The following is a 24,867-nucleotide window of genomic DNA, read 5'->3' as shown; positions in this document are numbered from 1 at the left end:
CAGTTAACTAACTTCAGTTTTTGGAATATATTCAAAGCTTGCATTAATTCTGAAACAACACACAAATTGTCTTTTACTGAGAACATCTTAAGTGGTTGCTTTTTATCTGGAATATGAGAGTAACATGGAGATACCATGTATGTCTGTGAGGAAATACCTTCCCAAGCATTACTGACTAGGCTTACCTCGTAATTAGATTCTGGAAGAACTCTTGCCTCTTCATTGTTCTCAGTGTAACTAACCCATTCTGGCATAGCAAATGATGTATTTTTTAAAGCAAAAAAAGACAAACAAGTTGCAAATCAGATAATTCAAAGGCAGGACTAAGTAAGACACATGTATTTTTAGAAAAGTCTGTAAAAATAATGTAATGCTCTGTTTGTTCTAGATAATATGGAGAAACTGTCTTGTAAAAAGGGAATGGCTTTATTACCATGCTCCTAGGTGACCTTACTTCTTCCTTCAACAGATCTTCAGAATGATTATTAGTGTCAATTGTTGTCAATTTCAAGTCCTCCTGACTTATTGAAAAGCCAAAGATAATGTTGCATCAGGGAAGTTCTCATCAAAGAATGTGTTAAAGGTAGCATTAATTGGGATAGGACCAACCTCATAAAAGTAAATAAGCACATTATAATGGTTGGGTGAAGCTGATTCTCTTGGAATGAATAATAAAAGCAAAGTGTATGAAGGTACCAAGTTCTGCAAGCTCCTGAGTTCAAATACTCCAATACAACCACCTTGATTAAACAGTAAATAATGAAACACACCCTAACGGGTGATTTTGTCACCGAGCCTCTGTATTCTTAATGAAATCCACATGAACATTGATTAATATAGTCGTAGAAGAAGGCTAATTTAACTTGACTTCAACAAATGCTTTATTTTACCCCATATGCATAAATAAGGTGCATTTACAACCTGAAAACATAAAGCAAAAGTGAAGATTAAACTAAACATAGGCGTGTGGGGAGGATGCTTCAATCAGCTCATGCCGCGAAACAAGAATTTCACAAACCAGTATTGTACAAAGGAAATACTGCATACATCTCAACTTAACCCTGATTTTTGAAAATGTTTTATGTTAAAAATGATACCAATCTTACATTTGGATATAGAATCTAAAAATGTGGTGGTGAACATTATTAAGAACAGGTTTATAAACAGAGGCAGAGAGCATCAATAAGAAAAAATCTGGCTAAGATCTGCTAATAGTCCAGTCTTAGAAACAATAGCTCACTAGACCTTTAGCTCCTCCAAGGCAAGAGATTTTGCTCATCTTCTTATCACCAGGGCACAGAAAGATGACACATGGAAAGTCCTTGAGAAAGGTTAAATAAATACATAGATGTTTCAACTGAAATTATGTCCAATAAGATCCGTTCAATAAGAAGATTTATGTATGGTTGCTGAAGACTGCTTATTCTATGAAATTGAATGACACAATTGTACTTACCAGGAAAATTGGCAGACAATGTAGTGAAATACTCTACTAACCCATGGCCCAAAGCATTAAGGAAAAAACAAAACAAAACAAAACAGTCAGTCCTAGTACTGTAGGTTGGGTAGATGTGATTTTGATTTGGTATTTAAATTTAAGTCTCAGTCTTGGCTCTGTTTGTGGACAAATTTCCAAATTGCTCTGTGACATTTCTGTTACTCTATAACACAAAATGAGTTGCTACAACTGGAGATTGTGATGGTGGAAAATTACTAAAACATGGGAAAAACCGTATGTTCAGTAATGTCCCTGTGGGCTAAGTAATCAGTTCCTTTGGGTCATATTTATACTATTTACCAGTGCTGTATCATTTATTCAGTCCACAGATATTTACTGAAAACCCTATAGCTGCAAGGTACTGTGGTAGGGTGTTTTCTGTCATGGCTTTAAGGAACAAAATGGTTTTAGGTTAGAAAGAAGTCTTCACCAGTCTAGTCTTTTTCTCCTGGAAGCAGATTTGATCACCTTCTTTATATCCCACAGTACTTTGTTTGCTCTACTCTTTCACTGTAGTTGCTGTTGCATTAGAGTTAATTGTTTATGTCTATCTCCCTTGTTAAAGTGTAAGCTCCTTTAAGGGAGATGATATTACACACTCATGTGTGCTCAGCACCTGCCCAAGTGTGGCATAGTCAACTGTGGAGGGCCTGCAATATGAACTTTGGATTTAAATTCAGGCAGGCTTTAGCCTACGCCTCCCCCCCACCCCAATGAGGTATTTTATCCTTTAGGTGGGACTCATGAGTCCAGTTGCTGAATGTAAGCAGAGGCAAGACTTATGTGCAGAACAGGACCAGGTAAATCTCTTAGAGTTTTTTCCATATAATGTATCATGTTCACACTCCATTGTAGCTGCTCTGGAGTTATCAAGATTTCATATTTGAGTGTGAACTGGGGTCCTTCAAGTAGGGCTGCTAGCTTTAAGAAAGAAAGACACAAGATGTCCAGTTAACTTAGAATTTTAGATAAACAAATAATTTTGTAGTATATGTCCCAAGTATTGCATTTGTATACATACATTTTATCTAGCAACCCTACCTTCAAGATGATGAGTAAATTGGATGTAAAGAGGGTCAGGTAAGATGTTTCTCAATAATTTTTTGTTGAGCAGAACATTTATCTTCTCCAGCCCCCAGACAATAAATGCCAGTAGCATTACCTATCATTGTGATAATGAAAAGTTGGCCACATTTATCCTGTTACCCACTATGAGGTAGTGCCTTCTTGGTTTGAGAACCATAGGGAAGCTAATGAGAGTAGGAATATACCCCATGAAACCAAGAGTCAGGAAATGTACGTTCCAGGACCCCACAGACATCAAAGTCACACAGAGTCTCAAAAATGGACATGATGTCCATTTCCTGGCTAGTACCTCATTCAGACCTCCCAACCAAGCTCTTGAGAATAGGTCTGACTTGCTCAAGCCTGCATATTTGACAATGAATTTTATCCCCATGAGAAAAGATCCAACAATCCTCCCAGATTTCTTAACCGCTTGACATAAAGGGAAAATAAAGTCACCAAATCCTAAAGATCAATTATAAATATGATGATAATTATACCTTCAACTTGTATAGCACTTTACATTTATTCAAAGCACTTTTCTGTCCATTATCTCATGTGATTATTAGTGTGGTATTTATTAGCAGATGAGTGAATGGGATGTCTGCTCAATCTATTGTTATGGCCAATTTGCAACACTTGATATCATCAATATGAAACCACAAATGGGAAGAGATTCAGGCTCCTTTTTCCCTTCAGAAGTCTGTTAGTTCATCCATCAGCTGTAGGCTTTCTCTCAAGTCTTTTTTATAACTAATCCCAGATTTTGCATTAATACTACAAGAATATTTTCTTTTTGAGTTACTTAGTTGATTATGTTAATTTAAGGTAAGAGTTTGTATTAAAATGAAATTAAAAGTAAATGAAAAAATTGGTGGTGAACTTCCTTCCTCTCAAGACTATCTATCCCTCTCAATGTCTGGCAAAAAGCAAGAATTCAGTGCATTCTGAATGCATGAATCAATGAATGACTGAAGAAAAAAATGAACTTCAAATGAATGTCTGCTTTAGTCCTAACTTAATTTACTCCAGATCTTGCCAGCCTAATGAAGAATTCTGTTGAGAAGGGTCACTCACTAAAATCACAATTTCAAAGTCTAGAGCTTTCTAAAAATCATTTAGTGCAGCTCATGCAAAGGAAAGCATTTTCCAGAGTCATCTGAGACAAAGACATCTATGTCATTATGTAACAAAAATGCCACAATCATCCAGTAACTAACCATCATGGACTACTCTGAGGAGCTGCATTCTTTTCTCTGGGATTAATTTTGAATGCAACCATAGTTCACTTCCTTTCATCTGGTCCTCAGTAAACAAGACATAGAGCCCAATGGTGCCTAGCACAGTGCCTGGCACTTGAGAAGTATTCAGTAGCTCCTAGCTCTCTGAGCAAAATAGGGGATGGAAACGTCACCCTCTGTCAGACAGGTGTCACAATTGTAATAGTTTGGGACTTGTTTAAGTCACCATCTTCCATAATATCAGGTTTTCTTCCAGTTGGTCATTAAATTCTTAAGCTTTCCCTATAGAAGGAAGACAAGTCTGATCTGGCTTTGCCCAAAGCCAGAGATTTTCCTTCTACGAGCTAAATGATGGAACAAGTAATGGAAACTATCCTCTATTTTAATTCCAAGTGACTGGAATATCATAGGTTTAACTCATTCTCTTACTCATTCATTCATCCATTCATTTATTCAAGCAATACATATTTATTGTGTGTTTTTCCCGGACAGCACTAAGCTAAGGTACATGTTACTTAATCTTATTTAATCTTCACAAGTATCTTATGATGTTGGCATTATTATCACCTAGACATTATGTATAAACGAACTGAGGTTAAGAAAGTCTAGGCAGGATGCCCAGCATCAAGTCATAGGCCTAACTTCGCACAGCTCTGGTGAAGCAGAGGCTCAAAGGGATCCAGAGTCCGTGATTTTGATCTCTACCTCCATAAATGAATAAAAGAAATGGAATGAAAACTTTTCAGAGGAACAAAGTTACTTCATAGACTAATGGACTAATGGGCACATGTCTCTTGAGGAAGCTAAGGGTTTTTAAACACTGGCCGCACAAACCCGTACATTTCCAGATCTCAGGTGGACTCTTTAGAGGTGTTACCCATAGAAAAGACACAGGCACAGATTCTGGCCTTGCAAATCCTTCTCCCCGTGTGCTGTAGTGCACACTCTTCACATGTAGCTTTTAAAAATACCCAGGTTCACGCCGTAACAGTTATTAAGCGCGGTGTCAAAATGCTGATTCAAGGAATGATTTTCCCAGAAATATATTTCTAATCATGTAATATGGTATTAGAGAGAAAGAGAAAGTGGGGAGAAAATGCTTTCAGAATTCCTATATAGCAAGCACAATAAAAACACAGCTGGATGAGGTGAACCAATGAAAGAACAGGAAACAAAAATAACAGTAACCAGAGACAGTCAAGTTACTTGGGCCTTGTAGAATTTCTCTTCCTTAGGGGGACACATCCAAATACACCACACATAAATACACATATTACAAGACAAAATTGAAGAACTTTGTCAATATCGCAGTGCTATCAGAGCTTTCAGAAGAAAGGGAAATAGGAAAGAAAATGTAAAAGAGAAGCATCTCGTGCAGAAATGGCTCCACAGAGGGGCCGACGTGCAGTCCTTCAAATATCTAATGGGACTTGCTGACTAAGGAAAACAGAAGAAAACAGCGTGGAGAGCAATGACATATCCCAAAACAACTTTCTGCTTTTGGACAGTGAAACGAACCCCCGGCAGTCACAGAGGAAACAAGAATAGTCTTTGGCTCATGTGACTATAAAGGTGTGTAGTTCTGCCAGAAACCCTTACCCCAGAAAGAATGTGAAACTCAAGGTGAAATAACAGTTGTCAGACGGAAAATTACTGGGACCCATCACCCTCAAATTACAAACAATATTGAAAGGATTAGTGATGATTGCATCTGAGTTGTCCTGGATCTCAATCTAGAGGCTGAGGTATGCTCATTGGAATTCAGTTGAATAACAACAGCTATTTACGGAGCATTTTCCAGGCACTGGAAACTCTGCAAAGAAATTTACACGTCGTCTCATCAAACCCTCACTTTGCAGATGAGGCCACTGATGCTTAGAATGTGACGTAGGCCAAATCACTCAGGCAGTAAAGACAAAGCTGGGTTTGAACCCAGGTTTCAGACCAGGAATCCCTGCCTGAACCACACGCGTTTCCCTTAAAAAAAGCCAATAGGAAGTGCCCCCAAATAAGATGGCATTTTAGTGTTTATGTCAACTCCCCCCCACCCCGATTCCCAAAGCAAGACCAAACTGGACATAGTTTAGTGTTTGGAGTCTTTAGCCCCCAAAGCACAGAACTCACACATTCTCAACTGCCCTTCCTTTCCTTTCGCACATCACTTACCAGTGATGACAGTGGGTTTCTGCAGTTGAAAGCCTGGGAGAGGGTGATTTCTTCAATGTTGCAGTTCAGCAGGAATTGCCCATCAGAAGGGTCTGTAGGCTCTCCACTGCCCAGCAAGCTCTACGTACTTGATAAGCACTTGCAAATGGCAAGCTTCTCCAATGCACAGAAGCTGTAGTGATGCCAAGGTCGTTCACTGTTATCAATAATAATAGTTAAGGCTGACTACCACATTCTTCAAATGCTCTGCAGTTCTTTGATTATATTATCTCATTTAATTTTCACTGCAAGCCCGTGATGGTAGTCTTATGGCCATTTTACAGATAAGGAAGTGGAGGCTCTGTTTACCAATACAAGCACAGGTTAAGACCAAGAATGTTCACATTGAACTCTTGTGAGCTTTCTACTATATTGATTAGCCTCCCAGCCTCTCCGACGCCATGGGACACAGGAGAACTTTCTCTTTTTCTTTTGGCTGCGTTGGGTTTTCATTGCTGCTCAAGGCCTTTCTCTAGTGGAGGAGAGCGGGGGCTACTCTTCGTTGCGGTGTGCGGGCTTCTCATTGTGGTGGCTTCTCTTGTTGAGGAGCACGGGCTCTAGGTCCGCGGCTTTAGTAGTTGCAGCACGTGGGCTCAGTAGTTGCAGCACGTGGACCCTAGAGTGCGTGGGCTTCAGTAGTTGTGGCACATGGGCTCAGCAGTTGTGGCTTGCGGGCTCTAGAGTGCAGGCTCAGTAGCTGCGGCGCACGGGCTTAGTTGCTCCGTGGCATCTGGGAATCTTCCCGGACCAGGGATCGAACCCATGTCGCCTGCATTGGCAGGCAGATTCTTAACCACTGCGCCACCAGGGAAGTCCCAGGAGGACTCTCTCCATGTATCTTTCCCAGCAAAGAAATATTTCCTGAATGAATTGGGAACCATGTATTTCCGACAGATGAACATGGCCAGTGTGGCCCTGGACATGGCCTAGGTTTCCTGAGGCGGTTACCAGTACCTTTACCCAAAAGGTTCTGTGCTAGTCATCAGGAGCGGGGAGACTGTGGGGCACGATTCCACTACACGCCCAGAAAAGGAGCAGAGGAAAAATCAATCCTCGCTTGAAGATAATGGTGAGCAAGCCACCTAAGAACGGTTGCTTCTGTATAAGATGCGGAAGGAAAATCATACACCATGCTGGACTCAGAATTGCAAAATAAGCGTGCAGAGGGCTGAGACCCCATTCCTCTGCTTGCCTTGCCCTCTCTATCAAATAAGACACAGTAATTATTTGTGACTTACGTTCCTCGGAATGTGTGAATTGACGAATCTATTTCTTTCCTCTTAGCCGTGGGAGGTGTAGGGATAGGATGGCGTTGGGGGGGGTGCCCCAACTCTGACTCTGGAGTCGGTCAACCTGAGGCCTAATAACTCACCAGCTGGGGCTCTGCGGACCAAGAAAGGGTCCATTTCCAGAAAGACACTTTTCAGCTCTACTGGTCTTTAACCACAGACCAGCTGATCAAGAGGGACTCTCTTACCCCTGGCCCTCTTCCCCACTGAGATTCCACCTAACCCAAGCAGAAACCTCCACCCTGGACTGTTGGTTTCTCCAGCTGCTGGGGGAACACTTCATGAAGCCCCACAAGGCAGGGGCAGGCACATGGCCTTAGGGACGCACATCCCAATTGCTACATGGTCCAGTAACCTTGTCGGTCTGGCCCCTCTCCACATCAACCTCACCCCCGTCTTCTAGGAAGACATCAGTAGTCTCCATCGGCAATCCCAATCATATCCCACCTGGGGAGGGGGCCCACTCCCATCAGGAGAGTAGAGACTGGGGTGGGTGGAGCAATGAGATTGACACAGAAGAGCTTTCTGAAAGGAAGAGTAATATATCTCCCCAACATAATTATCTCCTGAATTATTATACTGTTGAGTCCCCCCTACCCCTGCAACTTAAAATAGATCCAACCATATCTTAGAGCTTATTTGAAAACACCAGTAGAGCACTTTGGACTGAGTTCTTCCCATTTAAATAAGTCCAAGGATGTTGGTATGGGGATTGTTTTGCCAGCATTCTGTTTGGGATATAAACTTTTCCCCAAATGTCCATTCATTCATTCAATCATTCATTCAATGAATATTTATTGGGTACCTATGTTGTGCAAGTTTCTGTATTAATCTGAGAATTCAGCAATAAATAAAACAAAGCCCCTGTGCACAGGGAGATAACATTCTAATAGGGGGTGACAGGTAACAAATAAACAAGTAAACACATATTACATGATTTACGGTAGCTTAGAGATAAGATCTCTTAGAGCCAGAGGAACCCTCTGAAAAAGTAGACATGGGGAGGGAGAAGGAAAAGTTTTTTCTAGTAAGGGTTAAGTAAACCTCATCTAGAATATTTCCTGGTACCTAGAATGAAAGCAATATGGGGAAATGTTTTACATACACAAATGTAATAGCCAAGTCCTATTTTCTTCCTCAGAAATCAAAGCTCTCAGCTCCCTGCAAGGTCTCTAGGAAGTGCTGCAGCCCCAGCCCAGGGCCAGCGTGTGTTTTCCCTGCCCACCCGGCACAGTGTGCCTGGACCGTGAATGGGTTAAGGTGGCCGCGAGATGCTTGGAGCGCTGCATAAGCAGCACGTGCGTCAGGCGTTCTAAGCATCCTTCATCTTCCCTATCTCCCGGTCCTAGGCTGTCAATCAGCTGTCACTTGCCCGCACATCAGCAGCGTGTGCACATCACCAGGCTGTCAGCAAAGCAGCTGATGAGACTGGGCTCCAGACTGTCGATCATCTTTGTTTCTCTTTGCCGCTCGGGAAATATTTTGGTTCAGAGAAACAAAGAAACCTGGGCAACAAAGGCTCGTAGTCAGGCATTTACTCCTGTACATGAATATAAGATCTTAACAAGCACTGATCATGCCTCACCCCCAAATGATGTTGGGGTCAGGGGTGGACAGAAGGAAGATTGAGAATCTGTTTTATTAGTAATTCTAGTTCCCTGAGCAGACCCTGACGGATTCACACACACACACACACACACACACACACACACACACACACAAAGCACAGGAACATAAAACAATGATAACTTGAAGTTATCTGAGCTTATGCCTCCGACAAATATAAGAAGACTCAGAGGATGGATGACTGCTTGGTTCGAAATTATTCACCATTGATCCGGCAGGCTTTTGGGGAGAGAGTAATTGTTGGACTGCCGAGTTCATTTATCTCCCTGGGAATTCTGAAACAGCAGCTTCTGTACTCGACTTTCGCACTCTGTAGGGTGTGAGGCTGCTTGGGGCACCCACACACAGAAAGCGAGTGAACTCATCAGGACCCCCGATGAAGTGGGCTTGCCCGTGCTTGCAACAGGTGTCATTATGTTGAATGTAAAGACATTCTGGAAAAGCCCCTTGTCTGGCACACTAGCTGCCCCTCTCACCCAAAATATTTATTAAAAATGTCCCAGCCTCTGAAAGCCCACAATATACAAATCTAAAGAGATGCTTCCGTCAATGAGTTTCAATTGAGCAAGTTGTCCTGCTTTCCAATGTTTGCCACTTCTGCCAAATCACCATCTATTTATTAGCATAATTAATCAACTCATCATACAATAGATCCAAATACTAAGTTGTCTAAAGTCCTGTAAAATTAAGAAAAAAAAAAAAAAAAGCACTGGTTGTACTCTAGTGGCTTTGAAATACATTTAGCAACAATCAGATCTTTTCATTGTGTATATCAAGAGCTCTGTTACCTATCATTTACTCAATGCTCTGGACCGACTCATTTGTACATACTGTGGTTGGTCCCATCATCAGCTCTGTGTTTGAGACAGTTGGGATGTTTTACCCTCTGACAGACAGATCCCTTCACATGTGCAACGCTGATTTCTGAAAACGCATCTCTCTCTGATCTAACCGGACATTAATTGTCTTCGTGCTGACGTATTTATGCCTCTCGGTCTTACAGCACAACTAGCAAATCTGATCTCTGACAAGTTGGCTGAACCTAATCAGGACAGATCAGCTGTTACCCAAGGTGCCACAGGCTGTAATTTGAGGATCTTTACACAGTTATCACTCGCCAGAAAGACAAGGAACTATAAATTCTGTCAACACGAATCCCAAACTGTGTAGTCAAAGCAGCTGTGGCCTCCCCCGCCCCCAAGAAAACATAGCACTTGTCAAATAAATACCTGAGATAATTGATAAGAGGGAATTAGAAGGATATAGCTGATACAGTGACTGTGAGGATATTTTTTTAAGGGGAACTTCAGAAGCAGAATGTTGGGTGTGAAGTGTTGTCAAGCATAAAGAAGGGTCGCAGGGAAGAGATGGATGGCAAGTCTCCACAATTCAGCTACCACTTATCATTGGGGGGCTTGGTTCACATTTGCCTCACTCTCTAAACTGGCAAATGTCCAAACATCCTAAGCCTCGAAGGAAATCTCTTGCTGCCGAGTCGGGCTGCCACCCGGTGACAGTGCCTTGATCAGAGGCAGGAGGCCGGGATTATTGTCAGCCTGTCAGCGCTGTATTATTCTCTGAAGACCCCTGTGGTTTTCTTATGGGCGCAAAAAGAGGGAATATTAGAGACAATAAACTTTCTTACTGTATCGCTTTGGTCCATCTTCCAAACAAAAGGAAAGGGTTAATGTGGCGTCATCTTCAAAAAACTCGGTGGCAAACGCATCCCACCAGAGGTTGTCGCTATCCTGCAAAAAGACAGATCATTTATTTAACAGGCAAGAGTGGAAAAATATCTCAAAGGGGAAAAGAAAAGGGAAAAAGGCAGAAAAATCCAGTCATTGGTGGCTTGGGACTTAGCATATGTGTGTGGGTGTTCTGGAAGGGGTGTGGGCAGGCGTGTGGTCACTCTTCAAATTAATTGCCTCAAATGGGGACTGAATTCCAATTCAATAAATGAGTTAATGCAAAGCAAATGAAAATTAATTCTCGAGGACATATTTGGGGAGATTTAATAAACGTATTCTGGAGCACAATGTGACATTTTTTAAGAAAAAGGTTTGCTTTTAATGTAAAATGCATTCAGCTTTTTCTCTCTCTCTTTCTCTTTGCTCATTTAGGAGTCTGATTTTACAAACAGAAACCACAATATTACAACCAGGTTAAGGAGAGTACATTTTTTAACAATAATTTATTCAAAAAAAAAGTTGTGTGTGGCCTGTAGCCTTCCTCTATGCAAATATCCCTAGAAAAGATACAGGTATTGCTACATGGATTTATGTAGAAAGATGAGTTTGTGCGCAAGCAACCATCACATGCATATGGATTGTTCTTGAGGATTGGTTTAAGATTATAGGCAATCACTTGCTCGTTATTAAATCAGTTATTAAAAACAGAATAGTTCAGCAGAATGCAAACCATCCACATGAACTCTGTTTGTTTGTCTTGGGTTGAATGTTTCCCTTGCTCATCCAGAAAATAATTTGAAATTGGCCCAGTTGAAGGCCATTAAAATCATTGCTAAGCTTCAAGGGCAGGGGAAGGGCCTCCTCTAACAGGGAATTAGGAGGGTTATGCAAAGTGCTACATTTAAAAGGGGGAATCATACCTGGGCCTCATTCTCTGTACAGTGCTCGATTTACCCTCAAATTCTTAAGCGCAATCTTTTTCCAGAGAATTGTTGGTTAGCGCCAGATTTCAGGGCAAGATGTTTCCCAGCTGCCTGTCAGATGGGGGAGGGACACAGAGGGGCCTGCTGCTCCTCTCTGAAAGGCCCCCAACCCTGGGGCCCTGGCCAAGATCTCACCAGCCTCTCTTCCTCCCATTAAGTTGTTCTGCTTATGACAACATTAAGTTGTTGTCACTGGCAGGCCTTGGGAACAAGCCTTCAGTCCCAACGGGAATAATTAAGGGGCCACTGAAGACTGATACTGTTCCTCTTTTCAGAAAAGAAGAAGCTTAGACAAATGAATGTCCTTGTCTCTTTTTCTCTGGCCTCCTCCCAATTGCCACACCAAAAGCCAACACTTCTCTTAGTAGAATACAGTAAATATAAAACCATCCAGGGGTATATCATGACTCCACATACAAACTACCCCCCCCATCTCCCTTCAGAAACAAATGTTTATTGAGCACTTATTACGTGCAGGCCCTCGGAATACACAGTAGGATAAGAGATTGGTCTCTACCCTCAAAGGGCTCAAACCCACTGGCAGGACACAGCCGACTGAGCATCAAACAGACAGCCTCGCTCCACACCTGAGACCACGGCACAGGGCCTGAATGCTGTGGAAACTGTCAGAGCTTCTAGAAAAATCAGTGGGCTTGGAAGTGAAGAAACAGCTGGGGCAAGAAACCCTATTTGGGAGCCTGGATACACAGGGTTTTTTTAATTTCAAATTGCTATACGGATGGAAAAAGAAAATGGTTAACACTTATTGAGCGCTTACCACATGCCAAACACTGTTCTAAATACTTTATATACATTTTCTCACTTGTTCCTCATTACCACCCTGATTCTTGGTTTTGCTTTGTTTTTTTCCCTTGTCAGTACAATATCAGTTTCTTGTGAGTAGGGGCTCTGTTTTGCCTGCTTCTCCATCTCCCAGGCCCCAGACGGTGACGAGGCCATGGTATTACTCAATGAAAGCTGTTCAGTGACTGGCTGGAACTACTCACGTTATCATCCCAGTTTTACAACTGCAGAAACGGATTAGGTGGTGAAGGTAACTTGCCCAAGTCCACTCGGCCAATAAACAGCAGAGCTGGGGTTCACATGTAGCTTTTTAAAATACTCAGGTTCATGCCATAATAGTTATTAAGTGTGGTGTCAAAATGCCGGTTCAAGGAATGATTGTCCCAGAACTATATTTTAATCATGTAATACGATATTAGAGAGAAAGTGAAAGTGGGGGGAAGGCTTTCAGAATTCCTATACAGGGGCTGGGACTTTCAGACATCTGAGATCTGCCCCCGGTCTCTGCCGACTCATTTCTCTGGCGTCTTTGGGAAGGCAAGGGCTAGGGTTCAGAAAGAAGGAAGGGAGATGGAAAAGGGCATATTTTGTCTCAGGCTGGTTTCTCCTCCAGCTCCTCGCTCTACTTACTGCCCCACTGCCAGGACTCACGCCCAGAAAGAGGCCGGCGCCATGCGGTGGTATCACAACACTGGTGGAATTCGTCCTGTGGGCAATCCTCAGAGGAGACTCACCCCGACACTACCTCTTCCCAGCGATGTGAACTTGGACAGCTTATTTTACCTCCCTGACCCTGTTTCCTCACTTGGAAATTAAGGATAACAATAATGATAATAATAACAACAACAGTAATAACTATCTTGCACAGTAGATGCAACAACAGTTACATTAATAACTATCTTGCAAGGTAGATGTGAAAATTCAATAAGTTAATGGCTGTAACGTGCCCAGCAGAGTGCCTGGAACACAGTAAAGATCAATACAATGCCCCTTTCCTACCTATATCTACCATCTTTAACACCATTCCTAAGGGACGAAGCATTCCATGCTCTAAAGAACTCTACGTCAAAAATGTTTATATATCAAGCATGTCTCCAAATCACTTCAACTATTTGTAACCCATTTACTATTATTGTTACTATTTGCAACAATACCTGTCTACAACACAGTGAAAACTCTGAATGGAAATTGATCAACTCCTTTTGGCCTGCTAATTGTTCAAAGGCCCAGTGACTAGATCAGTTCCTCTACCTCCATTTTCCTGTCATCTGATTCCTGGTTTTTAGCACGTCTGCTAGAAAATGGACTAGTGGAAGGTAAAAGCCCAGGGAGAACCCAGGCTGATCTGAAGTCACTAGGAGAAAAGAAAGGATTCAAGCTGTAAGGAGGTGAGAGAGTTGTCTATGAGCAGCCATACAGGTTCCACGGGGCCCAGACAAGTGAGTGTTGGCAGAAATCAAGGGGGGAGGGGGAGTGATGACCCAAGAAGGGGGGATGACATTTGATTCAAACTAACTATAATGGAACATGAGATGAGTCAATGTCTCAGGAAATGTCAGGACAGTTTTGGTAGGAGAAGGTCATATCAGGTGACTATACACACACACAAAAATCAATTGGCTTTGGTCACAAATCTTGGAAGAACATTCCAAAACTAAAAGTGTGATATATGCTTTCACAGGGCCAGACACATAATAGGTACATAATAGAATATATACACATTTTGGCTGATAGAATGAATGAGTGGATGAAAGACTGGAATTCCTTTTTGTTCCATCAAAAACCCAACTCAAGAAAATCGCTTACACGGTTTTTGTGAGCTCTAGATGGTTGACCCTACTTTGTCTATTGGCCAATATTTTTAAACTGACACAAAAAAATTTTGGATATTATTTTTAAGCTATAGTTGTCAACTGCCCCCCAACACACATATATAAAGCTTTTGAATTAGTCCTCAGTTATGAGAGGAAAAATGCTGATGGAGAAAGGGAATTAAAAAGTAGTATTTTTAAGAAAATATTACTAAATGTCAAGTACAGGCCAGTCTTGACTTGGCTTTTTTCTGAAGGAAGGAGATCGTGGAAAGAATACATGTTTGGGGGGCCCTGGGTTAACAGTAGTACCCATAACTCAATATTTTCTAAGTTTTTTCCATGAATTGAACCATCTTATATTCACAACTGCCCTAATTGTCCCAAGGGGCAGAGCAGGCATCCTTAGAAGAATTTATACCCTTAACCTCTATGTTACATTGGCTTCAACATACGAATTCTGCCTCTTATTCGCTGATGACCTAAGTCAAGCCTCCTAACTTGTTTGCATCTATTTGCTCATTTGCAAAGTGGGAACAATCAGTTCAGTGGACTGTGAGGGCTAAGGAGAAACTGCCCAGCACATAATAGTTGCTCAATAAATGGCAGCTATTATAATTATTTCTTATGGTCTCCTTTGAGCTTCAGATATTTACAAACAGAGAATCTGAATTTCAAAAAATTTAAACTCCTTAGTAAAGATCAGACAGCTAGAAAGTGGCAAAGATAAAGTTCACATCCAAGTCTGCCTAATTCCAGTCTATTTTTTAAAATAGCAAAATTGAGAGGAAGGTACAGAGAATTTCCACACCTTCCCTGCCCGCACACATGCATAGCCTCCCCCTTTACCAACAGCCCTCACCACCCACAGCAGCAGATTTGTTACAATTGAGGAAATGACCAGGCCAGGTTTTTTCCAAATAATTCTGCTTAAAAAGTGATTTTCCACCTTAGGTTGAAGACAAAAAGATTCACAAGAGTAGAAGAAGAGGCCAGCATTAATTAGCAAGAGGAAATTTTGCTTGAACAGATCTCCTCCTCCAGTTCTTTCAGATTTTGCCCCCTTTCCCCCACCTTCCTGTTGTTTTTCTGAAAATAAACCTCCTCTTTGAACATCCCTTCCTTCCATTTTGCTGGCTGGTATAGTTCCTGGGATCAGTGAGGCAATTTTATGGAAGACATTTGCGTAATGACTAGGCCAGGAGTCCAGGCAGCCGCTGCAATGCAGCTACAAAGACCTGTGCTGAACCAAATACGAAATCTCTGGCAGAAGATCTTACAGTGTGACTGGTGGAATCTCAGTTCTCAGCCACAGAGCTGAGCTAACAACCTCCTGAGTTGTGGACAATGATAAAAAATCAGTGCCACCATTATTCAACTTCTAGATGTTGGTCATCTAGATGGTCTGAGCCTTGCAGACAAAGGCAACATGTACAAGAGACCAAGGAAATATAACAGAAAATGACTGGTCACGATTCTGCAGTTCTATCTATCCACAGGCTAACACTTCTGTCTCCTGATTGCATACTTGACACCTCCATAATTGGAGAAATGGAAGAACCAAGGAGTTCCCTTGGGAGCAGGTCACATGGCCAAGTCCAATAAGCTGACCAGTAGGGGGCTGTGTGAGGAAATTTTCCAAGGCTGTTTCGCAGCAAGGATTCCAAAGAGGAGCTCACGAAGTCTGGTTTCCCCTAAGGTGTGAAGGGAAGGTAGGATGTTGCTGCCCACTCTCCATGCAGGCAATCCCCTCAAGTCAAACCAATGTGGAGAATAACTAGGAAGGGCCTTGAGACTGACCAGCAGGTCAAGATCAACCTCTCAAGACTTGGAGGTAAAGGTTATGACAAATGCCTTTAAAAACAAACCAACAGGGCTTCCCGGGTGGTGCAGTGGATGAGAATCTGCCTGCCAATGCAGGGGACATGGGTTCGAGCCCTGGTCTGGGAGGATCCCACATGCCGTGGAGCGACTCAGCCCGTGAGCCACAACTACTGAGACTGCGCGTCTGGAGCCTGTGCTCCGCAACAAGAGAGGCCATGACGGTGAGAGGCCCGCGCACCGCGATGAAGAGTGGCCCCCGCTCGCCGCAACTGGAGAAAGCCCTCGCACGGAAACGAAGACCCAACACAGCCAAAAATAAATATAAATAAATTAATTAATTAAAAACAACAACAACAACAACAACAAACCAATAGCCTGAGGTTTTTGGTAGGTGGGGTGGCCGAGCACACCAGTTACTGCCACATAGCATAGATACAACATTTGGTGGATATATCGGAAAAGACGTTCTATCCAGGGAAAAGCCACTCTTACCACTCTGGGGACTAGCATAGTCAGGAGTTGGCCTGTGTGGAGCCAAAGGACCCAGCAACTTACCTTGTCAAACCAAGGGTCCCTCTTTAACCATTTCCTGCCTCCTTGTCTTTGCATATGTTGTTCTTTTGGCCTGGCATGTCCAGCAAATACCAAGTCCCAGTCCTTTGATTCCTTTTTTCCGTGTCTCCTGTACTAGGAAAGCTTGATACCTCTACCCCTGTTAGAGTGTGGATCATATTATAATTGAATCACTGCCTTGTAATATAAATTCATCTAAACTTGTGGCTGCTGTAGAGGACCATGAGATGCTTAAGGATACGGACCGGGCATTAGCATCTCTCCGTCCTCAACAGATCTCCCACCTATAAATCACCCAGTAGGGAGTGGAACAGATGGTGAGGCCGTAACCACACAGTGAGTAAGATTCTTCCTCTAAGATTGCAGGAATCTTACGTCTAAACTCAGTGGCTAGGGGACCAGGACAGTGTACAAGCATAGGCTTCTCTCTGTCATATCACTGTTGCCTCACTTTTCATCAGTGGATGTACCAACCATGCATGTGACGAGTTCATATGGATGCAGAAATTACCTCCCACCTACACTGCCATTCTACTGAACCATCTTTGGGCATTTTTTTTGTTCTTTTCAGTGAAACATTGGTTAAGTGAATACACTTCATTGATTGTAACTGAAATAAGTGATGTTTAAAAATAAAGAAAGAAAGAAATAAATGATGTTTTACTTTATTAATTTTTAAAAATAGAGAATAGAGGATAATATGGTGAAGGCCTGTGGCCCATTATCCAGAATTAACAATTATGAAAATAATATCTTTCTTTCCTTTTTAAAAGGAATTAAAAATTATAAATAAAAATAAACGTCCTGGGTCTCCATAGCTTTCTGTATTTTCCTCTCCCTTCCCCCAGGCTCCCATAAACAACCATTTCGTGAAAATCATATGGCCCTTCCTAGCCCATCTTTTATATTTATATACATACATGACTCCATTCATGTATAGCCCTGTTTTATGTTTTTAATATTTTGTTTAAATGATATCATACATTATGTTTCCTTTTTTAAACTTTTTTTTTTTCATTCAACATTGTGTTTTGGAGACGTCTCCATTTTATATATCAGGGCCTCTTCTTTCCTTATATAAGCTACATGGTAGTACACTAGATGAAAACAATATATTTTATTTAAGCATTTTGCTACTAATGATCTCTAGACAGTTTCTCATTTTTTGCCATTACAACAATGCTGCGATAAGTATCTTTGCAGTGTCCCTTTGTGTTAATGTGTAAGAATTTCTCTGGGGCATATATCTAAAGCGGCCATGCCTAGGCATAGGGTGTGTACTTGTGTATATTTTGGCTCTTCCATTAGGAGGTCCCTATGCTTCCAGATTGAAGACTTCTGGTCTGAAGATGCACAGGTAGAGATGAAACTAAGAGCATTTCTAAGCGATATATTTCCAAGTGAGATCTAACAACAAGATCCACAGAATTCCAAAACAGAGTCCACTCTGCCAGGAGAAGGATGAGCATCTGAAAGTCCAAAGAATATGCAATGATGGAAATACCACTACTAATAAAAGTTTTCCTGTCATTCTCTTAAAGGCAGAGTGTATCCCAGGGACTTCATTAACCAAAAGGAGGATGAGTTCTTGACACAACACAAGAAAGGAAGCAGAGTTGCTTCATGGTCCTCCGAAACGGCTCATGAGACAGAATGATTGAGTACCAAACACCCCAATGTGTGGGCGCAGGGGTAGGGAGTAAGGGGCGTCTAACTCCATACACTCTGCCACGAGGCTTCTCATGGAGGTCATGCCTGCCTTTACCTTTCAATCCTGGCTATTGTTTAGTACCTGAACAGTGCATATTTAGTGCTTAGTGAATATTAATAAGTAAAAAGTGGATTATTTTCCCAAAGCTGGAAAGTAACAATAGCACAGAGCAGCGTCCGGGTAAATAAAGAGGAAATTAACTCTGCCTGAACCCAGACCCGGGTGGAGGGGTGCGGCCTACAATTCTCATATATTTTAATTAGGTAAAAACACATTAAAGCTCCTCCACTCTAAGTAATCCTCTCTATACATTTCTGTGATGAAAATCCTTGGTCCCTTTGTCCCATCTCACAGGTGAGCCCAAGTAGCCCCAGCAGCCAAATCATATATCAGGATGAGAGATGCACTCAGGTCAAATAGCAGAAGAGAGTCTTAATTATATTTAAAACTCCACAAAAGCATTTTGCTTCCAACCCGGATTCTCTTCCATTCCTATCTCTGTCCCTCTCCACCAAAAACATGATCCTGGTGCCAGGGTTGCCCCCCAGCATCTTTAACTTAAGCACTGACAGGTTATGTGGGATTTTTGCCAGAGTAATTATTTTTCAATTCAACAATAATGAGAAATTACCATGGCAACCACTTGTCACGTGGCACACATACACCCCCTCCAAAGAATGAACCATACATAAAGCATCTATTTCTTGAAAAGTGTGTTTTTTCAATGAAAATAAACTTAAACAGGTCAAAGTGGAGAGAATGTATGAAGGGGTCTGGAAACAGGAAGATGAGGAGGGCATTGACTTTCTTCAGTATCTTGCGGTTCTAGAAAATAATGATATCTCATCACCCTACTGTCTTATACGCGCGCACACATAGATAGCACACTATTCATTTGTATCTTACCATTGTGGTCACTCTCATCTTACACATGTCAGTTGACCTCTCTTAGAAAACACTGCAGAAAAAACATGTGTCTCCAGGACCAAGACTGATGCACACTTGGCTAGACTTGCTTTCCCTAAATTTCTTTGCCTGTCACTTGCATATGTTGAGACAGAAGACAATAATCTCCTGCCAAATCTCCTGGCTTTCCCTTTCTAGAGACTCTCACACACTGAAGGGGGTGCAGGTTTTTATTTTCTCTAACTACAAAGGTCTTTTTTCTTCCTTCATTTCTCCAAACCTAGGAGTCTTGTATCAAACCATGTTTTTTTCCAAATTAGCCACATTTAATAATAGTAGTCAACAGTTACATAGTATTTCTGTGTGCCGGCCACCATTCTGAATCCATTGAATAATATAAACTCTTTGAAACCTCACAATGACCCTAGGGGCTAAGTCCTATTATTCATGCCATTCTATAGATGAGAAAACTGAGGCACAGAGAAGTTAAATATCTGCTTAAGATTATGAAGCTAACAAGTAGCAGAGATATTTCAAACACAGGGACTCTGGCTCTTGAGTTTGGGCTCATATAAGCACTTTACTACGATGTTCTTTGTCTAGAGCAATGTTCTTCAAAATTTCTACTGTCTTCTTAGTTGTTTCAATCTCCAATTAATGCACTGAATGTTTGGGGCTCTGTTTCCTGAACAGACAGCCCAAAGCAAGGCTTTCCATCACATCGATGGAATTCTACATCGAGACACAGAAATAAAAGTAATAGGGTAAGATCATTTGCTCTCACTAGCTGGTAATTTTGCACAAGCATGTAATGAACACAGGGAGAGAATTTTAAATCCCCCCTTTTTATTTAACGTTATGGAATTTTTTTTTAATCTCATGTCCCAGAGGTTGTAGTTTTGTTTTTTATAAATTTATTTATTCATTTATTCTTTGGCTGGGTTGGGTCTTTGTTGCTTTGTGCAGGCTTTCTCTAGTTGCGGCGAGCAGGGGCTACTCTTGACTTATTGCAGTGGCTTCTCTTTGTTGTGGAGCATGGGCTCTAGGCACACAGGCTGCAGTAGTTGCAGCATGCGGGCTTCAGTAGCTGTGGCACGCAGGCTCAGTAGTTGTGGAACACGGGCTTAGTTGCTCTGCGTCATGTGGGATCTTCCCAGACCAGGGCTTGAACCTGTGTCCCCTGCATCGGCAGGCATATTCTTAACCACTACGCCACCAGGGAAGTCCCCCAGAGGTTGTAGTTTTATTTTGTTTTTTTTTCTCTCTCATTCTCAACTATGACTTTGTTTATTCTCAACTAAATTGCATTTGATTTTACAGTAAACGTTAGTTATCATTTTAACAGAGAAACTCTAAAACGGCTTGTTACTAAGAGAGTAAATTATGTGTCTTGATAGAACATCTCAGGGTTTCACTCACAATTTGAGGCTTCCCTTTTAGAAAGTGTCTACTACATTTCACTCCCTTGTGCTGCTGCCTTGGGAGAGACGTTTCTTAAAACAGGCAGAGACAGGAATTGGCGTCCAGCAGATATGCCTCTGCAGCTAAATCTACATCAAACACCCCAAACGCCTGGAAAAATCATGTATTTCAACCTCTGTCCTTGACCTACTAAAGTATTAATTAATTGTGAGGATTCCAAAGAGAAATGCTATTTACAATAATCTAAAAATAATGACTAAAATGTATACAAGTTGAGGTGCCAAAAATAAGCTTTGGACTTATTGCAACTATTATGAAATAATAATTTTTTTTAAAGCTTGGATTGCTATCAGCTTTATGAGGGCCGGATCTCTACCCGCGCCTGTGCATTTGCTAACACCTGGCAGGCATGCAACAAATAAGTACTCAATTACTTGATTATTTAAATTATTTCATTTAACAAATAAATATTTGTTTAATTAAAACCAGCATATTCTCAAAACCCTGAAGAAACACAATCGTGTTTTCATGATGGCTGGACACTTCTATTCTCTTTTTTGTTCACGTGTCTGTTAAGCAGGGGTGTTAAATATTTAATGAGTGACTCAACGAAAGTGCTTAGGAGTTTCACCATGAATTACTTTCTAGTCTTCACAGAATCCCTATCAAGTTGGTACTCTTATTATCCCAATTTAAATGGGGAAACGGAGGCCCCAGGAGGTCAAGATATATACCCAAGGTCACAGACCAAGTAAGGGGCAACATTGGGATTTGGTTCCTGAATATTGTGATTCCTGAATGTTTGTTTCTAGCTGCAAAGTTTCACTGCCTGTTCTCATCTATACTGTTCTGGTGTGAAGGAGGAGGAGTATTTTCTTCATAATTAAATTTCCTCTGTTAGACTCCAACCTGGAAACACGCACTCTGACATATCAAAAAAATAATATACTAGGGACCCTGTGCAAACCCACTTTGAAAATGACCTAGCGAAGCATTACTCTAGAAGCATGGGTCTCGCTGGTGACAGTTCTGGGCGGCGAGCACCATACCTCATATTACATCATACCCTCTAGGTGTGAGAGGTCCTGAAAGGCAGGATAATGTGATGAGGCAGCAACTCATATATCTTGGGAAAAGTGCACCATAAAATCAGGCACAAATTTTCTGTTCCAACATACACACAGTGGACAATGAGAGAACACTTCTGGAAAAGTTTGCAAGATGCAAAAGCTTGATTTTGTGACCTGCTCAATTGCATCGGAATCAAATGACAGGAATAATTCTTAGAGTTACCACTCAAAATTGGAAGGCTGTGCCAGGACTGAAGCAAGAAAAGAAAACTCGTGTTTTTCCCTCTTCTTCCTTGGGAAAAGGGAAAAGGTTTTTGTTCACAAAGAAAAATAGAAGAAATCCAGCATAATCTCAAAACTCAGAAGGAAAATAATAGGTTTCTCTTGATGATGGTCGAAGGCCTCCATGCTCTTTTCAGTTTACACATCTGTTTATTGGGGTCTTAGATTCCCTCTAAGTCTGTATCACAGCTCCCAGCTTCTCCCTGGGCTCCAGGATCCCTGGCTCCAGCTGCATCACCAACTTCCCCCCCTTGTTAACCAAAGAGGCATCTCAGACTGAACATGGCCAAAGCCCTATTTTTACCACACCTCAAACCAATTCTCCCCACTCTTTTCTATGTCAATAATGTAATTCCAAGTTGTCATTCTCTTAGCCCAAACTTTTAGGACATATTCTTGACTTCGCTCTTTTCCTAAGTCCACACCCTCAATCCATCAGCAATCTATTTCCAACCTAGAATGGAGCCCACCCACATTTCTCTCCCTCCACCCGCACTCCTTGTCTGGGCCTCCAGTACCTCCAGCCCGGACAGCAGTGATTGCTTCCTAATCTTTCTCTCTGCCAGCACTCTGTTTCCCTGTACCTGTGCTCTGCTGAGAAGCCTACATGATCTTTGAACAACGCCCACTAGATCGCATCACTCCCTGTCGAAACCATCCGGTGGATTCCCATTGCTGCTTTTAGCCATGGAGCAAACTGCCCTGCGTGGTTGGGACTTGGTATTTTTCCTTGGCCTCAATTCCCTTCATTGAACACAGCTCACAAGCCTGGGCTCTTGCCACACAGACCTTCCTTCTAACCCGGGGCCACACTCTGGTCCACCACAGAGACATTTGCACTCGCTGTTCCATCCGTGAGTGGATGCCTTTCCTCTACTTGGCGTAGCTTTCTCTTCCTTGTCATTCAAATCTCAAGTTCTGTGTCACTTGTCACTAGTCTACAGGAGCCAACTTTTTTACCTAATCAGTCAATGTTTTTTCTCCAGGAGGCCCTTATCACTTGATTTGGTCTATTTGTTGTCTTCCTACCTACTAAAAAACATAAGCTCGTTGGGATCCTGCTGCCCACTTTGCTGTAGAACCTGGTACACAGTAGGTGCTTAATAAATGATGGCTTGAATAAATGAAAATACCAAAAAATGTGTTAAGAAAAAAGAAAAGAGAAATCTTACCAAAGAGACCACATTAATCTCTCTTTTGGACTTCTACAGGGCAACAGTTCCCAGATCCAGACCTGTCACAGCGCATTTGGCTACAACTACATAATAGAGTACTAGGAATCTACCAGAATCTTTATTCCCTTTAATTTTTAAAATAAATATATATCATGAATTAAAAGCATTAAAAATATTCATGCCCTTTGACTTAGTAATTCTATTTCTGGGAATCCATCCAAAGGACATAATCCAAAACTATGTAAATGTTTTATATGCAAAAGTATTCACCATAGGAGCCTTCATAATAGCAAAAAAAAAAAAAAAAAACTAGAAATAATGTGCTGCCCTACAAGGGAGAAGTGATTCCAGAAACCGTGATACGTCCACTAGAAAGAAAATAGGAATCTTTAAACATAATGTTTACCCATGGTTTATAATAACACAAAGGCATGCTTAGGTTATAATGTAAAATGAAGAAAGCAAGATGGATAAACAGAGCAGTAGGGCAGAATGGAGGGCTGAGAGACAGAAGCATGCATGGGACCTGGGTCTATGAAAGAGGTGGCCTTATGGGGGAGTGGGAAGCGATAGACAAATGGGTAAGTAGTGTTGGCTTTTCACATGGAAAAAATAAATTTGATTCCACTTCACATAACCAAATATAAATTCCAGATGGATGAAACATATAAATGAAGAAAAACAAAGTTTTCAAACTATTTGAAGAAAAGAGAGCATATTTTGTGTGACCTCAGAACAGGGGGAAAATTTGTAAACAAACACAAGACAAATCATATGAGAAACAAGTGATCCATTTGAATCCATCAAAATATAAACATTTCATGCGACAAAAGACATTGTAAACATGCTACAGTATAAATGACGAGCTGGAAGAGGATTAGTAACTAGGATATATAACGAACTGTTTCAGATTAAAAATCAATAACATATAAAAGAGCAAAAAATGTGAAAGTACCATTCCCAGAAAGCGGTCAATAAAGCAATGAAGAGATATTCTATTTCACTTGTAGTCAAGAAAAGGTAGACTAAATCCAAGCCCTTGAACATCCATGTGATTGTCAAAAAAAAAAAAAAAAACTGAACTATGCCACACGTTGCTGGAGAGTTGAGGAAACAGGAACTCTCACACACTGTGGTCACTTCTTATCGTAGTCTGAAAGCCCCGATGCACAAAGTAGGCAGATGCCAGCATTACCCACCCACTCAGCACCTACCACTCTCCTGGACGTCGTTGCAGCCTGACAAACTTTCCCTTTATCCCTTCCGCCTCTTCACCTGCAATACTCCTCTCACCACACATCCTTCCACTATTTCCCAACCATCCTTTGCTCATTCAAGACATCCATCCAAGTCTTGCCTCCATCCTGAAGCCTCCCAGGATTTCCAAACTACAGAAAAGTCTCCATTTTCTAGACTGAGAAACATTATTTTTTAAAAAATTTTCAATTACTATGAGCCTCATGCTGACTACTCCTGTAGTACTATATTTTAATTTTATTTTATTTCACATTACATCTAGTTATTACATTTTCATGTCTCAATGACTCTAAACTCCATAAGAGACATTATATACTTTGGGTTGGTTTTTGCTTCCCACTGCTTATCTGGCACACATTTATTGTGTGTTTAATTATGAACCAAACACTGTGCATTATATATTTCAGGCTTTTGAGCATGATCAGGTAGCTACTATT

General features: G+C 41.4%; 1 protein-coding gene across 9 annotated transcripts in view; it reads right to left on the bottom strand.

Moving 5' to 3' along the window:
* The window catches only part of LDB2 (LIM domain binding 2), a 377,580-nt gene that overhangs the window by 225,530 nt on the left and 127,183 nt on the right, over nt 1–24,867 (bottom strand). For all 9 annotated transcript variants that reach the window (XM_068543190.1, XM_068543192.1, XM_068543193.1 and 6 more), the window contains exon 2: nt 10,570–10,672. In XM_068543190.1, the coding sequence (XP_068399291.1) occupies nt 10,570–10,672 (103 nt within the window). The remainder of the gene's footprint in view (nt 1–10,569; nt 10,673–24,867) is intronic.

Source organism: Eschrichtius robustus, chromosome 4 (assembly GCF_028021215.1).
Source record: "Eschrichtius robustus isolate mEscRob2 chromosome 4, mEscRob2.pri, whole genome shotgun sequence".
NCBI classification, from domain to species: Eukaryota; Metazoa; Chordata; class Mammalia; order Artiodactyla; family Eschrichtiidae; genus Eschrichtius; species Eschrichtius robustus.
This window is presented reverse-complemented; position numbering and strand designations above follow the sequence as displayed.